The sequence below is a fragment of the Citrus sinensis genome, chromosome 5 (assembly GCF_022201045.2).
Source record: "Citrus sinensis cultivar Valencia sweet orange chromosome 5, DVS_A1.0, whole genome shotgun sequence".
In the NCBI taxonomy this organism is placed as follows: Eukaryota; Viridiplantae; Streptophyta; class Magnoliopsida; order Sapindales; family Rutaceae; genus Citrus; species Citrus sinensis.
Genome location: NC_068560.1, coordinates 38,452,873 through 38,470,992, shown reverse-complemented (window position 1 = coordinate 38,470,992; position 18,120 = coordinate 38,452,873). Strand labels below are relative to the sequence as shown.

General features: G+C 36.0%; 3 protein-coding genes and 1 pseudogene across 3 annotated transcripts; 2 read left to right on the top strand and 2 right to left on the bottom strand.

Moving 5' to 3' along the window:
* Positions 1-791: 791 nt before the first annotated feature.
* On the top strand, positions 792-2,826 carry LOC102619687 (pentatricopeptide repeat-containing protein At2g01860). Its single transcript, XM_052441957.1, has 2 exons — positions 792-2,600; positions 2,704-2,826. Exons 1-2 carry the CDS (start codon positions 1,130-1,132, stop codon positions 2,727-2,729), a joined length of 1,497 nt encoding a protein of 498 aa, XP_052297917.1. The 5' UTR covers positions 792-1,129; the 3' UTR covers positions 2,730-2,826.
* A 232-nt stretch (positions 2,827-3,058) lies between these two features.
* LOC102619385 (uncharacterized) lies at positions 3,059-4,577 on the bottom strand. Its single transcript, XM_006473738.4, has 5 exons — positions 4,340-4,577; positions 4,079-4,262; positions 3,769-3,975; positions 3,479-3,670; positions 3,059-3,391 (listed from the first exon to the last, which is right to left on the bottom strand). Exons 1-5 carry the CDS (start codon positions 4,420-4,422, stop codon positions 3,257-3,259), a joined length of 801 nt encoding a protein of 266 aa, XP_006473801.1. The 5' UTR covers positions 4,423-4,577; the 3' UTR covers positions 3,059-3,256.
* Positions 4,578-7,549: 2,972 nt separating this feature from the next.
* LOC102619091 (uncharacterized) lies at positions 7,550-12,326 on the top strand. The gene is made up of 9 exons (XM_006473737.3): positions 7,550-7,987; positions 8,399-8,435; positions 8,538-8,619; positions 8,716-8,761; positions 8,867-8,965; positions 10,058-10,126; positions 10,207-10,576; positions 10,683-10,831; positions 11,281-12,326. Exons 1-9 carry the CDS (start codon positions 7,634-7,636, stop codon positions 12,139-12,141), a joined length of 2,067 nt encoding a protein of 688 aa, XP_006473800.2. The 5' UTR covers positions 7,550-7,633; the 3' UTR covers positions 12,142-12,326.
* Positions 12,327-12,825: 499 nt separating this feature from the next.
* Positions 12,826-14,797, bottom strand: LOC102631143 (PI-PLC X domain-containing protein At5g67130-like; annotated as a pseudogene).
* Between the last annotated feature and the right edge of the window lie 3,323 nt (positions 14,798-18,120).

The following is an 18,120-nucleotide window of genomic DNA, read 5'->3' as shown; positions in this document are numbered from 1 at the left end:
CGAAAGAATAGTGATATTTCAACTCACATATTATGTCACAAGACCCTACTCTTTTTTTTTATATCCCATTAATTTTCAAGATTACCCTCTTATCTCATGAGACCCCTTTTTTTCACCATTTACTTCTAACTTTTCTTGTGTTATGTCATAACAACTTTTTCTTTTTAAAGAATTATAGACACTTAAATGCAAGTCTATCGTCCATTATTTTATTTTTTTTAAAAAAAATTTGATCGTTTCTTATGTAAGTGTCCACTAGAAGCTTCTTTAGACAAATAAATTTCTAAAGTTTAATATTTTAGAGTGAAAAAGAAATAAAACATATAAAAAAAATCAAGCCGAGATTGAAAACATAAAAATATTGGCTAATGCTAAGTTACATGCATGTACCTTACACCCCTCTCACATGAATAGTGAATGATGTGGGTCCACTCACTATTCATGTGAGAGGGTTGTAAGGTAATTGCATGTAACTTAGAGGGATCCAAAAATATTTGATGCATACAACATGCAAGTAAAAATAGAGATTCTGGGTTATTGAGTTTGATTAAAAAGTAAAAACAACATAGTTTCCATTCTTTATGGTAATTTTAATATTAGTAGGGATTTTTTTAAGAGAAAAAAATTAACTAAAATTTATAATATAAACTTATTTTTGGTTAAAGAGTTTTTTCATAAAGAAAAATTTTCACTCTTTTAAATACGTGATTCTCTATCATTCGCCGTAGACGTGTGCATGTTAAAGTTAGAAATGACGATGACAAATAGCTTGCGGCTAAACATAGTTTGCGACTGGGCGCCCACACCACAGTTTAAGTGTGAGAGACAAATTTATCCAAATAAAATATTAAAAGCAGAGATATTATTTTTGCACCAAACGAAATTCGGAAGACGGGATGGGATGGGCCACTGTCACTGGGTTTGTTTTAAATAATTAATTAATTTGCACCCCATATTCCTCAGAAGTGTTTCGTTGTTGTCGTCGTGGTGGGGCGGTATCCTCTCTCTCCGCCCAGCTAGTAGACCAAGTGTTCGATGAAAGTCCTGTTAGCCTTTCAAACTATCAACAACGGCGATAACGTTTCAATTTCTCTGCTGTTGCCGGCTTTCGTTTGAAGGAGACAAATAAATGAATTGTACGTTGTCATATATGAGTCTGCATCCCGTCGTGCTATCCAATAGAATATTCCCCATCTCGAAGAATAATAATATCACTACAACTTTGATGGCACATTCCAATCAAAGAAGGAGACCAACAACAACTCGTCACCCAAAGCTACCCAAGAATCTTCAGAATCCACGGCGCACAAAGCTTCCTCCTGACTTCGGAGTTAACTTGTTCTTGAAAAAACCGAGCGATGAATATGACCCCATCAAAGCTGATTCTGTTGAAGAACAAGAAGCAGATAATGATTTTATTTGGGAATCAGAGGAGTTAGAAGCTATATCGTCTCTATTTCAGGGAAGAATTCCTCAAAAGCCTGGGAGGTTATACAGAGAAAGGCCTCTCCCTCTTCCACTTCCTCACAGATTAAGGCCATTGGAGCTCCCTACTCCAAAGAAACGCGTTTGCTTAGCCTCTTCCCGAGCTTCTATATGTAAGCAAGTGTACAAGAATCCGAGCTTTTTAATTAGTTTAGCTAGAGATATTAAGGGACTTGATTCCCACAAGGATGTCGCTGAAGTTCTTGATAAATGTGGTAGATTCTTGCGCAAGGGCTCATTGTCATTTACAGTCAGAGAGTTGGGTCACATGAATTTGCCTGAGAGAGCTTTGCAGACTTTCTGTTGGGCTCAGAAGCAGCCTCATCTTTTCCCAGATGATCGGCTCTTGGCTTCCACTGTTGAGGTCTTGGCGAGGCACCATGAGTTGAAGGTGCCATTCAAATTGGAGAATTTTGTTAGTTTGGCAAGTAAGGGTGTATTGGAGGCCACGGCCAAGGGGTTCGTTAAAGGCGGAAACTTGAAGCTTGCCTGGAAGCTTCTCATGGTTGCCAAGGATGGTGGGAGGATGCTGGACCCAAGCATTTATGCAAAATTGATATTGGAGCTTGGTAAAAATCCTGATAAATACATGCTTGTTATGACATTATTGGATGAGCTTGGACAAAGAGATGATTTGAATTTAAGCCAGCAGGATTGTACGGCTATCATGAAAGTTGGTATAAGGCTTCAGAAATTTGGTGTTGTAGAGAGTTTGTTTCACTGGTTCACACACTCTGGACGTGATCCAACTGTGGTTATGTACACTACTTTGATTCATAGCCGACTTTCTGAGAAGAAATGCAGGGAGGCATTGACTGTTGTTTGGAATATGGAGGCTTCTAATTGTCTCTTTGATCTTCCTGCATACCGTGTAGTGATAAAGCTTTTTGTTGCTTTAAATGATATATCAAGGGCCATCAGATACTTTTCAAAACTTAAGGAAGCAGGTTTCTGCCCAACGTATGACATATACCGTGACATGATTAGAATTTTCATGGCTTCTGGAAGATTGGCAAAGTGCAGGGATGTCTGCAAAGAAGCAGAGATGGCAGGATTTAAATTGGACAAACAAACAGTTGTAGAGTTGTTGCAAATTGAAAAGGAATCAAGAATAGGTACTATTTGAAATTTCCATCATTTTTAATGTGATCAGTTAGCTATATTACATATAACATCGACATTTCCTTCTATTCATTGATATGTTCACATCATTAACAGGTAGTCTTTCCTTATCAAGACACTAGTAAACTTAAACTAATATCTTCATGGTTAATGAACAGATTTATTGAAAGTTTTACTGTGAATGAAACTTGTCTGGGAGCTGAGTCTGAATTCAGGTTATTTAATATGTTTTAAGTTTCACTACAATTTATTTAGAGGTCTTCCGATGGTTCGGACATTTCTGTGGTTCCTGTTGTTAAAAGCTCGACTTGCAGATTCACTGGAATTGTCTGTGCTATCTATTCCGGCTGATTATTGGAATTAATTGCTATTTTTCACAACAGCTTGAATGTGCTTATGGGTTCCTTCGTTTCCTTATTTGTTTTTAATGAATCTATCATATTCATCAGAATAATTGAAGAAGACACACTGCTCTTCATGATAAAGTTTGCCTGGTCTTCGGAGCACATGAAAGGCAACATTCATTGCCTTCTAGCTCCATTATGTTTCTCTGTTGCCAGAAAACATTAAGGAAAGACGATTTATGCATACGTACAAAAACATAGATGATTAATCTCTTATTTAGACACCGATATTTCAGAATCTTGATCTACTTTAGCTTCTGAATATAAAATTTTTCAGATTTCTCCTTCCATGTATCCTCTTCAAGATACTTCTCGTAAAAGCTTAATTTCCCACCTTCATCTATGGTTAATGCAGCGGTGCTCCTTGTGCCATAAAGTCCCTATAGACCATAAGATAACTAGTTAAATAGAACACCAAAACCTTATTGGAAGCAAATAAAAGTCGTTGTAAAAGCTTTAAGGTTTACCAGTGGTGTGTCTACTTCAACAAACACAGAGCTTAGATCGAATTCCCAATCAAGAGAACAAATACCAGGCAATCTACTTTTATCTGCTTTAACCGAGTCCTGCATTAGTTTTTCAACCATTTCTTTCACGGGTATTTGACCTTTGCCATATTTGGCAAGCTGTTCCCTGAAGTTCAATCCAAGACGCTGAGCCTGGAAGAAAGCATGAATTATAAACCTTTCATAAATGGAGCTTGATCAACAGCTGAAACATAGTCATAAAGCAAGGAAGTAAGGGTAAAAATAATAACCTTGTGCCAGGGGGAATCAAGCTTTGCATTTGAAAGCACGTGAATGCCTGGAGAAACCTCTTGAATGGTGATTGGTTCTCCTTTTGGTCGGTTGGAGACATAAACCATGCTCTTGGATGATACATCAGCTACAATCAGGTTAAATCCATTGTACTGGTGAGCCTCTGTCACCAACTCCTCCGCAAATTCCATTGGACTCTTTGTACTCTGCATTAAAATTCTCAGGAAGAAGACAATACTGAATTAGAGTATAAATGATTGCAGATCTGCAGCATTGGAAAAGAGGAAGAAGAAGAAGAAGAAGAAAAACCTCTAAGAAGAGCACAGGTAGGTCTCCGCGGCTCTTTGCTTCAGGGAGAGTATGAAGCTCCAACACATTGGTAAGAAAAGCCACTCTTCCTGTTCTTGAACAAGCTAACCATGTCCCTCCGGCAAGCTCATCTCTCCCGCCCAATATTTCACCAGAATCCCACCATGCCACTGGCTTTGTAGGCCTTGAAACACCAAATATCATGTTAAAAACAAAACCCGATTTGAAGTAAATGCATAGTATCGAGAGGAAAGGAGGTACCTCTGGTGATATTCATCTCGGTTTTGCAATAGAAAGAAGGGGTAAAGCGGGTGGGCTTGCCATATAAACGCAGCTATACACATTGTGTAAATCCTCGAAGCTTTGAGTAGTTGTATTTGTTCTGCTTGTTATGATGTTTGAAATGAATGCTGTTAGCAAGAATTATAAGAATAGAGTAGAAGGGAGATAGAGATAAGCATCAGCTGTTTTTGCATGCGTTTTGCTTTTTAGCGTTCCATTTGCGGAGACCCTATATATAAAACTTGGGCACTCGGCAAACAAACAAATTTGACCAATAACAAAGCTAGCCGTTTCACACACGCAGTAAAGCATTTGAACTTATCTTGTTTTATTATTTATCATTTTATTTTAGTATCTTCGTAAATCCTTGTACTTCTGAATTTCTCAAATTTACACTGAAGTTTCTTTAATTCTAATTTGAACTTTGATTGATTTGAATATTTGATACGTACACATTCACAAGAAATGAAAAAAAATTTAATAATGATAGATATTTTAAATTTCATCGCAAATGATGTGTTATTTATTGATTAGTTAGTAATTTTTTACAAAATTTAAAATGAATTAATTATATTTTCTCACTAACTAATTGGTGAATGTCACGTCATTTGAAATAATGTAATATTATTTGAAGAGGGAGAATTTATTTTTCATTATTAAAAACGGAGAAAAACAAACTCATTCAAAGAGCTTTTTGAAACTGTAATTGATTCATTTCACATTTGATGAGTTACCTTACTTATAAATATATTTCTTTTGTTGTAAACATCAACTTTATCTCAAAAGGGCAAAAAATAAAAAAAAAAAAGTGTCCCCACTGAGAAATTATAGCCAACTCGTGGGCCAAAAAATGAGCAAAAAAGTTGTAAACATTATTACAATTGAAACAAAGCGAGTTAAGCGGTGCAATTGAAAGCATTTAAATAAGAAAAAGACGTACTCTTAACATAGTTTTAAATCAAGGGCCGCCATTTAATAGCAGTTAGATGAGAAAACCGACTCTAACATGGTTTTCTCATTTGTTTATATTAGAGTCGGTTGTCGGTAACTTTTTTTAATATAATAAATTTAATATTCTTGCTCATGGTATTTTAAATCCACGTGCTTGGGTATATCTGTTTGTTTGGTCCTCTTAATCAATATATATTTATTTTCCTTTTTAATTTACTTTTTGATATTATCAATTAGGATATACCGTTTAAATAAATTATGTTATGATGCAATTCGAACATATCTCTAACGTGTTGAAATATTTGTTTCATGACTAATGAGAAAATCAAAACAAAACAAAAAATCAATGATTCATGAGATTTTTTAAACAGTCTTTGGAATATAATATTAATTAGATAAGCATGTGTCAGAGAGAAAAAAAAAATCAATTATCAACTCCACGTGATCAAATTCAAAGCACAACCGTTTTATTAGTATTATTATTACTCGAAATGGGAACAGAACCATTTGTGAGGCTTGCAATAACGTAATCAAGGCGCAACAGGAGGACATCAAATTGGCGATAGAAGCTACTCGTAACTCATCAATAATTATCCGTAGGGGCTTAAAAGATAATACTTAATAATTGCCACATCTTGATGCGCTTGGTGAAATAAAGTCATTGGGTTGGGCACATTCAATTTAGTGAATTCATATCATAGCAAATTAAAGGTTCAGGAAGGGAATAAAGATAACAAGGGGTTGTACCAAACTATGCGGCTCGAACTTTTGGAATGATTCATAAACGAACCAAAAATATCAAAATCATTCGTGGGGACTTCAGGAATTGGGCGTTTGGAATTAAATTTTGCCAACCGCAGCATGTGCCTTTGTAGCCTTCTTCGTACTTCTTCTTCTTCTTCTTCTTCTTATCGTTGTTATTGTTATTGTTGATGTTGGCTTATCCCAGTTTGCTATTGTTCTAGTTGAATTAATTCACTGCGTAATGTTCGGTTGTGAAGGTGAAGGATGCGATGGACACAAGGAAAGAATAAAGTTTGATTTGGACAGCCAATGCAAAAGGCGTCATGCAATTCTTGCTAGACTTGGAGTTTATTCTTCACTTTTTTTTTTTTTTTGGTAACTCAAAATTCATAACTTTCTTTGGGCGTGGAACCACCGAGACCGATTATTTAGTTATGGGTTACATGAGAAGAGAGGGAGGATTGAGAATAAATTCAACTTGTATTATTACATCAAAGTAGGTCTGTTGCGACAAATTATGATTTTCTCATGATTTAATTTTTTCGTGAGTAAAAATATATATGGGTGATTGGTAGTTAAAAAATAAAAAAATAAAAAAAATTAAATTCTATCTATATATTATTATTTAAATATATATAACACAAGATCATTAAAAACTCATGAGAACTCAGATTAAAAGAGAATCTTTATCATGTTGTGACAATCAATGTGACATCAAATTAATTAATTTCATTTGGGAGTAAGTATGGCACGATCCACCAAACGTCGATCCACGCGGGCTCGTGGGCCGGCACGATACGGCCCACCAATTTAGTGGGCTGTGCCATATCCTGTCCACTTTTTTTATAAGGGTTCGGCATGGCCCACGGCATGAGCCTATTTAAAATTTAATTTCTAAATATTTATAAAATTATGATATTTTATATTTATTTTTTATTAAAAATTTTTATTTTGATATATTTTAGCTCACGTTCTATTGGTGATCCACGGGCCGCGTGCTTAGCTCATCAATGAAACGTATTTATTACGTGTCTTTTTACGTGTCATACTTTGACATATCTCTAATTATGTCATACTTTTAAAATTTGCGTATCTAAAATTCTAGATCTGACACGATCCACATATGTGCCATACTATATCTCGTACCTTATTAAAATATACTCATATCGTATCATACTATACAAACACGTATCATATTCTAACCGTGCCTCATGCTGCTCGGCCCATTGCCAATTTGTGTTTGGGAGGGTTGCAATTCAATTTAATTTTGGGTGGCCGAACTTCTAAAATTCGGATGATTAGACAATCACTTTCTGAACACTCGGGTAACCACCATCTGGCGCTCCTTTTGTCTTAATCGGACGAATTTGACCTTACGTCGAGTGTCAGAACGCGCCTGTTTCACGTGACCATCTCTCCACGTCAGCATTCTCAATTCCCGATACGGCATTATTAATATTATTATTAAAAACAAACGGAAAAAGAAAAAAGGGAAGAGGAAAATAGGCCCCATTCATTGTATGTGATGTATTTTGTAAACAGAAATTAAGAGAGAGAAAGAAAGGAAGGGAAAAAAGAATGGGCGGTGAATTGGCAACAAGAATGACAACAACTTCAACTTCAACAGCAACAAAGAAGAAGAAAAAGAAGGGACGCCCTTCGCTTTTAGACCTCCAAAAACGTTCTATTAAACAACAAAATCAATTTCAAAATAAGAACCCTAATTCCATTCTCAAATCTAACCGTCCACCGGCGCGCCGCCAAAACCCTAATTTCAATTCCAATCGCGACGACGATGACGACGACGACGACGACGACGGCGACGAGCGTCAACAGAAGAAGCACAAGCTGTTACACGGCTTGGATAATTTTCCCGCTCTTCATTCTGTTTACGACGGCCGTCGCAAGATCCCTACGGGATCTGACCAGATGGTATAAATTTTGGCGCCTTTTTTGAAAATCTTGACTTGCTGGATTTTAATGTTTATTCTCTTTTCTCTCCTTCCTTTCTTTTTTGGGATTTCGCGCGTTATTTTGAAGTTTATGATTGGTTGAATTTTTGGAAAATGATTCAATGAATGAACTTTGACCAGGTTTTTTTCCTCTTTTTTCATTAACATTAATTAATTAATCAATTTTAATTTTTTTTTGGGGAGACGTGTTTCTTTCTTTATTTCGTAATTTTTAAAAAAGCTTAGATTTTGTCTTTTTCTTTATGAATAACAATAATTATCAGTAATTTATAATATTGTGCCTGTACTTTGTTGGGCTTTTCAGATTTGTTAATGTTATGGGTAAAATCTGTATTTAATAATTAAAATACTGGACTAAATTTTCTTGCAGGAGGAAAAGGTTTTGAAAGCGACAGACACTCTACATGGTATCAATCAGTTTCGTTTCGATATTCTGGGAATTTGAATAAATAAATGAATAAAAGTGTGTTTGAATTTAGATTAAATAATTTGATCTTATCTGTGGACAGGGTTACCGGTGGAGTCTGCTGGTCCCACGACAACTTTGCCAGACAGAAAGTTGTTGCTGTTCGTCCTTGACAGGCTTCAAAAGTGTGTGTAATTTGATTTTCTTTTTATACTAATAATTAGTTTTAGTTGGTTTTTGATTGCTTTTTGTCTTTTGGTGCGCGCATAATCTAATTGTAGGAAGGATACTTATGGGGTATTCTCTGAGCCGGTGGATCCAGCAGAGGTAGCATTTTGTTCTGGAGATGTTGCTAATGTTTGCGTAACTTATAATTGAATTCCTTTGTTGAGATAGTTTATTGCTTTTTCTTTTCTTTTTTTTTGGGTATAGCTTCCAGATTACCATGAGATCATTGCGCATCCTATGGATTTTGCAACTGTGAGAAAGAAACTAGATGCTGGAGCTTATTCATACTTGGAAGAATTTGAGGTTGGTTTAAGACATTTTTCTTTTGTGATTTTGGATATTCTGAGTTTAGGTTCTGCTACCAGAGTTTGCTTGAACTTCATTTGCTTTTTGTCTCCCTGGGAGCAGGGTGGTTGCATTGCCTTTTTCCTTGAAATCACTTTTTGGTTTGATTATAGGGACTTTATTTTATGATTTGAGCTTCATTAGTTGCACTTGGTTGAAGTTCAAACAACTCCTTTTCATTGGCTTCCAATCTTTAATGGTTACTAATGAAAAGAGTACATAATCATAGTCCACTTGCAGAGATCAACCTGGGATTTTGACACTGCTTTTTGAAGTTGTAAATTAGAAAATCTTATTCGTTTTTCTGACCAGAACTGTATTGGTTATTCATACATGGAATATTTATAACAATTATTATTCAGTAATGTGGTGCTAATTGCCTGGTTTTTCACTCGTAGAGTCCACACCTGTTTTGCATGATAATATATGTATAAGTGGACAACTTTTGGAACTCAATGATCTTGATCTGGATAGGAGAAAATCTATCAGGTGAAAGTGACTGCTATAAGAAGGATGTATAAATTAGTTTGGGCCAATGGTGTTATGAGAATAAGAGATGGGGAAAGGAGTGTGGACAAGGCAGTCAGGAATGAGATGGCAGTCTTTGTAGCCTGTAAATCATGTTTTATACAGGCAACCTCACTTTTTTTCTGTACCTACCTATGTACATTTAAGTGTCTTCTAAGTTTTAATATCTTCTTAAACTAAACACACAGAATCAAGAATGCACCCTTGCTATATGTAATTTTATCGAACGTGTATTGAACAAATTTTCCATGCATATGTTTGTCGGGAACTTAATCATGGAGTAGCTTTACTATAGGGTCGTTACTCATTATCCTGTGGCCTCACCACGATGATACTCCCTGTACTTCTTGCTCATTTTAATTCTATGACATCTTGATGTGGCCAAATACACTTTGGATTGTGGGGTTTACCTTTTTAAAATGCTTCTGGTTTCTACTGCTCTTGCTTTGCCTTCTGTTGAAAACATTTGATATTGAATTGAGGAATCTGACGTTATGACTTCATTTTTTCTTCCTCCTGCAGCAAGATGTTTTTCTCATATGTTCGAACGCAATGCAGTATAATGCACCTGATACAATTTACTTTCGACAGGTTTGATCTGATAAAACATATATGTTTAATGTCAGGATTCTATCTATTGTACTTTTCAAAAGTTTAAAATATATTCATAGGCAAGATCCATTCTAGACCTGGCAAAAAAGGACTTTGAAAACTTGAGGCAAGATAGCGATGATAGTGAACCACAACCCCGTGTGAAAGTTGTGAGGAGAGGCAGGCCACCAAAGAGCCTGAAAAAGTCACTTGACTCCTCTCCTTCAGATCGTATTGCTTCTGAGTTCTCCTCCGATGCAACTCTTGCTAATGGAGGAGATAATGTAAGTTGGGCTAGTGCTCACAATTTAAGAAAAGGACCAATAACTTCAGTCAGGTTTCGGCCCGCTGATTCAGTGAACAGAGCCTCTCATGGGTCTCATGTACATGGCTCTCATGCAGGCGAAACTTACACTAGCTGGCTATCTGAATGGGAGAATGAATTTCCAGGTTTTGAGTTTTACATTTCTACTATTGGTATCCATACTTTCTAAAGCATCTTTTATTTTCTACCTTCGTGATAAAGGATATTAAACCTTTTTTTCTTGATTTGTAGCTTCTGTTGTGAAGGCTGTATTGAAGTATGGGAAGAAACAGTTTACAGTAGATGTGAATAGACGAGATACCTATCACGATTCCATGGCTTCTAGGCATGAGCCATCTGTTTTAACAACCTTTGAAGGAGAGTTGAAGCAACTAACGGTGGTATGTGCAGCTGGAAAGTTTGTTTCTTATGGCTTTTTTTTTTTTTTTTCCATTATCATTATTTTAACCTGTTATTTATAAGGAAATGTTAAAGTTTTTCAACATTCGATCTGTGGTTGAAAGATTTTTTTTTTCCCTGTACTAGTTTTTGGATATTTAAGGGTTGGGGTTGGGGTTGAGTTCTAGTAATGCGAGTTAAAGTTCTATTCATAGGAATATTAAGTTGTTTGAAATGAATATTACAGTTATTAACTTTTGGCTAATATTGCTTTCTACATCACGATGACTGAAATTAAGATGGTAAACAAACTCGTGGAAGTTAGGCAATCCAAATGGTCCCTTGAATATATACATAACTGTACCAAATTTGACACGCGCACACACACATATATGTGTGTGTTGCAGTTGGTAATGTGCTTTTTTATTTATTTGTTGATTTGATTAATTAGGTTGGTTTAAACACTGAGCATGGCTACGCAAGAAGCTTGGCTCGATTTGCATCAGATCTTGGACCAGTTGTTTGGAATATTGCTTCTAAGAAGATTGAGAGTGTTTTGCCCCTTGGGGTCAAGTTTAGTCCTGGGTGGGTAGGAGAAAACAAGGCTACTGAGCGGCAGCAGTACTCATACCCTGAGAAACAGAAATTGTCAAACAATTATATATCCGGTGACCATTCAAGCAGACTTGTGTCTCCAGCTACTTCTGATTCAAACTTCATTTTAGAAAATAGATATTCCTTGCAAAGCGGGGAAGAAATGGAAACTATTAAAGAAGTGAACCCCCAAAGTGATTCAAATCTTCAGAATAGTACTCTTGGTGGGATAAGACATGCGCCTGGTTCGCAGATCCAGTCAAGACCCATTATTCACTCTAATATAAATGGTTTTAGTCGTAGTGGTGGCTTTGGGTTTAATTATCTGCCTCATGTGGGGTCGGTAGGACTTGCTAGAGCACTTGGAAACTCCAGATCTGGCAATAGTGCCTTTGGCACGGTTCCAAACAATCACCATGCTGTTTCCTTGATGCCTGCAAGCGGTTATGATTCAAATACTGTGAAGTTGGCAGATTGTTCAAGTAGAGTGCAGTCAGATAGTTGTTCTTCAGTCTTAGTTTCTGGCGGTGGGTCACATGCAGCAGTGGATCCAGGGCTAATGGGTGATACATCCTGGCGGGGATTGTCAACATTGCATAAACAGGAGTTTCATACATTTGCTCCCGACTTAAATGTTAGGTTCCTTGCACCCGGTTCACCTATTTCTAACTTGCAAATCGGTTCACCACAGCAGCCGGATTTAGCATTACAGCTCTGAGGATGATGAATATTACAGTATCAACAAGTTTCAAACCAAATAAGAAGTGTGTAAATTGTGAAATCATTGGTGGCGATATTTCTGATTTGTGTGGCTCCCGGAGTAAGTTGTGTGAGGAGTCCACATGCAATGCTGTGGGGAAAGATTTTGTACAGATTAATATATCAAAATTTTTCAGGTGAGAACCAGAGTTTAATTAATATTTGTAACTCTGAAATTTCCGAGAGTAAAATAATTTTCGAACGTTATATTGAAAAAGGGGGGAGGAGAAGAAATTGCCGGTATCGAATAATAATTATATTGTGGACAAGAAAACAAACAGAGATGGCAGAGCTGCTTGTTTTAAGACCCCCCCGAATCTTGATATATGTCGTAGTAAAACTGAAAGATGGGACAAGAAATTGTTATGGTTCCCCCTGCGGGTTTTGATGGGGGCAGTAAGTCAGTAACAAACCAAACAGCTTGCAACTAATGTTATGTTACGAACAGAGCAGATATACATGTTTGTAACTGTAATGAGCAATATACATGTTTGTTTGCTGTTGACTTGTTGCGCAGGGCAGAGAAGCACAGAACAGGATGGAGCATCAATGATTGTTTTGTTCCTGTAAAGGGGATTTCAGATATCACAGGGTACATTGCCTACATACACCCCAGCTAGTTACTCAAGTTTGTCTACTGTTAGTGGATTAAAAAGGAAATGCGGGCGGTGGCGGCTTACTTAGTCGTCATCACTTAATTAATGATGGTCATTGCAAAAATGAAAAAAAAAAAACTTTAAGACACAAATTGTTTTTGTTATTATGTAACACCTTTTACATCAGCTGTAAATATCAGACGTCTTTTGTATATTGTATAGAAAGTGCAAATTGAAGATATCCCAGCGATCGCAGCCAGCATGCACGCACCTCTTAAGGCATTATCCCGATCGACTTACAAGTTAAAACAAATCAATTGTTACATTAATGACCAAAGAATCATCCACCCAAGCAGCCAACATAGTTTAACTGATCTTCTTCTATTTGAATAAGCAAAGTTAAATTGATCATCTACTGCTGGCTCTGGCAGATCGCACACTCCATAACTCATATTCGCCTGCAGGCGATAACAGATATTCATATCATCATACTTACAATCTCTAATGAAGTAATTAATTAAGTGCTGCAAATTAATTAAACCTTGCAATAGGCAATGTTTCCACACCCGCAAACCAGACGACCGTTCACCTCATCGACAGCTTCCGGCGCTCCCCTACCATTGCTACTCTGAAATCTCACATAGAAATTGTTTCGGCGTATAGTATATATATACATATTATTAATTAATTACTTCTTTCACATATATACTTGCTTAAATTAACTAACTAGCTAGAAATTAGAGTCTAGTATCTCTCTCTCTTTCTCTCTCTCTCTTTATATATATATATATATATATATATGGGGATATATACATGCTTAATCAATAACGCATGCATACCTTGTAAAAATCAACTGCAATGAAATTAGGCCATCGTTTGCCTGCAGCTTCATAACATGTGCTCACCATGCTAGCTAATGGAGCTGAATTATCCTTGCAAGCTAGGGGTAACACTGGCATATCAGGAAAGTAATTCACTAAAACCAATGACTTTGATCTTGTGTTCATGGGGGATGATTCTGCGCGGTTTGGACACGAACCCACTTTCATCCCACCATCTCCATCTGTAATTTATACATATATAACTGTTAGCTAGGAACCAATCACACCTTCATCTGTCATAGTTTTTTTTTTTTTTTTTTGGCCACATGGGTATGACAGTGATCGACATCATGTGTGTAGCCATTTTAATTAAAAAGTGTTTATATATATATATATGAATGAAATACTAGTATATAGAACTCACATTGATTCTCGACCACGTATCTCCACTGATAGGCAATCCCTTCCGAAGCTTCCTTGGCTGATTTTGAAGTGAAAACCACTAAACGCTGATTCTCATGGATCATATCATCAACTGTTGGCCAACTTTCACCATTTTTGGGCATGGAAGATACGGGAAACCAGTATTTTCTCAGGTCAGCAGCATCAAATACTTTAGTCAGCCCATTTGGTGATGTAACATAATCCTCAATGAATAAGGTGACAATTTCTGCTGGGTTGGCTTCAAGAAATGCTTGAACCTCTTCCAAAACATTTTTGGCAGGTTGCTGAAAATCATATTATAAAAAATAAATTAAATCAACTAGCTATTTTTTTTTTCCCTTCTACGGAATAATAAAAGCTTTAATTATTTGATATGTCTCTTACGAAAGCTGTAGTGCTGCCATAGCATCGTCCATCAAAGGAGTGACATAACCAGATATCGTTCTGGAAGTCATACATATCTAGCATTAAACCTCTAACACCATTCTGCAATATCAGGGAACCATTTTTAACAGAGTCATTATTATCAGTTAACAGAGAATATATAATTGAGCGAATAATTATCATTTGTAATCAACCAGATCAACCAGAGATGATTAGACAAAGAGAGAAATTAACATACGTGGAGCTGATTAGTAATCGAGTCTTGCTGATTTTCTGGTGCAAGTGCCAAGTGTCCAAATGCAGACTTAGCTCCAAGTTTTGCAAAAGAATTATGAGTCACCAACCATGAATATCGATTAAACGGCAGCCCCTTCTCCTAAATTTATCCAACAGAAACAAACACCGCAGATCCATAACATGAATATTTATTGAGTCATTTTCAAGTGTAGGACGTTGGCATGCAGATTTTGTTCATAGAGGTTACAGCTACAACATAAGGTTTAGAGATTTTTCAAGGCCCTATCAACCTTAATTAAATCACATGTACAACTCCATTCAATTATGTCATCTCATGGGAAAATTCTTGGGAGCTCTAGCCGTATCGCTTCTTTTCAGTTCACTTATTATTAAGGTCATATTTTAACCAACAGTATGACATGTGTTATAATCTTTGGCAAAGCTTTGGAAAAATTAAATTAGGGGATGATTTAAATCCATGTTGAAAAAGAGGTTAAATAAGTGGATAATTAAAAATCTCAATTTATTTTGAGTTTTCAATTATATTAATGAATTTTGGTAATTTCTAAATGATATCTTATTAATTATACTTTCCTCAAATAAATGTATATGTGTGTATGTATATGTATATGTATATGTGTATACACACACACTTTTCCCTCAAATATCATATTCATATATGCTAAATTGAACTTTCCTAATAAAAAATCTTTCCGAGCTGTCATTTATATATTCCTCAATCCTCATGACTCTCAATTTACAATTATAAAATCGCTAGTTTATATTTTTCCTCCTAAAGCCTCAGCTTTCACAATTTTGAGTAAAGTACAAATATCTCTAAACTGAAAATATCTATATATGGAGTCTTGATCAGGTACGCAATGGGACATGTCAACTTCCAACCAATGATCAAACGAGACGTGTCCTGTTGAGCATGATAACACGCATGATGGCACATACTTGATCATGTTTGTGTGGTGCTTACATGCAGACGTCCGCATGAAATTAAAATGCAGGTGGAGTTAAAAAATAAGAAATGCAACGAATATTTAATTTTTTTTGTCTTTTAATGTATTGGAGCTCTGTTTTTTTTTTTTTTTTTTTTGTCCTTTAACTCTATCTGCATGAATTTTTCGTTGGACATCTGCACCTAAACAAGACTATAATATAAACTAATTAAGATAAATCGTACAGACCTTTGAAATAGGGTTCAGAGGCTTGATCGTTCTGGTGCATCTTGGCCATAAGATTCGATCAGCAACACAAATTTCGCAGTGTAAACCCTTGTTACATTTTATAATATTTGCTACACATGTTTGTCCCTCCTGTTTCAATTCTTCCATTGTTCACACACCAAGAAAAGGCACCGAAGATAAAATCTAAAAAAATGTGTACTTGCGGAAGTTATTATTAATTACCTTGACAGCATCGGAAAGGATGAAGACAAAAGTTGTTGCAATGAGAGCACTGATGAGTTTCTGCAAGTGATTACAATTTATAAAGAATTGGCGAGTAACTAGAAAGGGAGAAGGCTGATGAGTTACCTGCATTGATTTTTTTGGAGTTTGCTTAATGTATCGTAAAAGAGAAGATAAGTTTATGAATTGATAAGTGAAGTAATAATTAATGTATATCAACATATATAAAATCAATCATCATGATCTTCCTAGAATCATTTTTGCAATCATCAATATCACAATCATGCAATTACCCAAAAAAAGTTTATAATTAAAAGTACATTAATTGACCTTTAAAAAACGAAAAAATATATTGTTATTTTCTTTTGTTTATCACCATTTCCATTTTCAATCAAGATCAGGATTAGTACGTCGTGCATATTTACTTTCCTTGTTTATGGGTTTTGAATACTTATCCGCAGTGATAAATGCTTGATCACATTTGGTTTCTTTCAATAATTATTTTCTTGCAAAAGTTGGGACTCTCAATACTTGCGGCTAGCTTTTCTATAGCCTCAGTCCGCCGGATCTTTGGATCACATTTGTATATATGCAGTGTCAATTCTCTCAATTTCTTTCATTCTCATGCATGTGGCAGTGGTGTGGCGTATGTCATGTTTCAAAGACTAAACGGAAAGCCCGTAACAACATATTGTTTATCTAGATTTCTATTTCTCATATTATGTGGGTTCCTTATGAATCATACTTACAGTTCTCTTGCTCTTCAGTTTGTCCAGGCTTTGTTTCTTCACTTGCAAATCTTATCTAAGGATTTTTAAAAGGACGTTGGGATTCCTGGTCATGTTGTTTGGCACCCTCTTTCATATCAACAATTTGGCCTCTCAATGATGAATCTTGGGATCTCAGCTTGGTTTGGGGGTGATTCTGGATTACAAAGGTGCATTTTTGGGTTCTTTTCAATTAAATTTGGGCGTTAAAATAATTCTTCTTTCTATGCTGGAATTATGGCAACAATTCATGCTATTTTGTAGAGATATATTTGGCTGTAAAAGGGATTCTATGGCAGCTATTTCCTTCATCCGTTCGCATGTTTTTCGTTAGGCAACCAAAGTGACTGGCTGTTTAGCAAATTTGGGTATCAACGGCCGAATATTTAGATTGTCATTTTTAATAATCCTTGGGGTCTTCCGAACCAGAAGTTCTTATGAGTTTATTTTGTTGCTTGAAACGGAATGGCTGAGCTGTGAGCTCTCTCTTGTCTTTTTTTTTTTTTTTTTAAGAATAAATTTCCTCGTTGAATCAGGAGTCAGGACCATTCGGTAAAAAAAAAAAAAAAACAAATTAAGGTTCAACTCTAAAGAATTGCATTTTGTAAACTACAAACATCCACCCTTGATCAGAAACTTCCGTAAATAAATTTTTAAATAATAATAACTATCCACCCTCATCTTAGCTTTCACATTAGTAAATATATGAACCTACTTAGTAGTTAATAAAAATGAAAACAGTGACCAGTTACAATAATAAATTTTTTTTTTTAATAACACCAGTTACAATAACTTAAGGGCGTGTTTGGTGCCCAGTATTGCATGATATAAAGTACTGTTCAGCATTAAACTTATGATTACCTGTGTTTGCCTATGAATTACACCTGCATTTGCATGGGATAACACGTAAAAATTATATGGTGAAACCTGCATTAACCAAACTCGTGAGGGTCGGGTCTACGCGGGTATGCATAAAGCGTAACGGAAAAAAGAAAAAAAAAATGTTTTAAAAAGCGCAAAGCTGCTTTTTCTATTTTCCGCCACCTTGCCTTGAAGGGCATTGTTTTTTTATATTTTATTTTGGCGGCGAATCCGTCAACAGAGCTTTGTCGCATGCTGCTTCTGCGTACACCCATCATCTGCATTGCCTTCGTCGTGTGAATTCGAGGACTGGTTTGCCGTGCGCTACAGGTGCTTCTCCATTGCCGTTGTGTCGGATCTTCGCGGCCTAAATCATCAAGCAAAATCGAAGATTATGTTTGTTCTTCTTC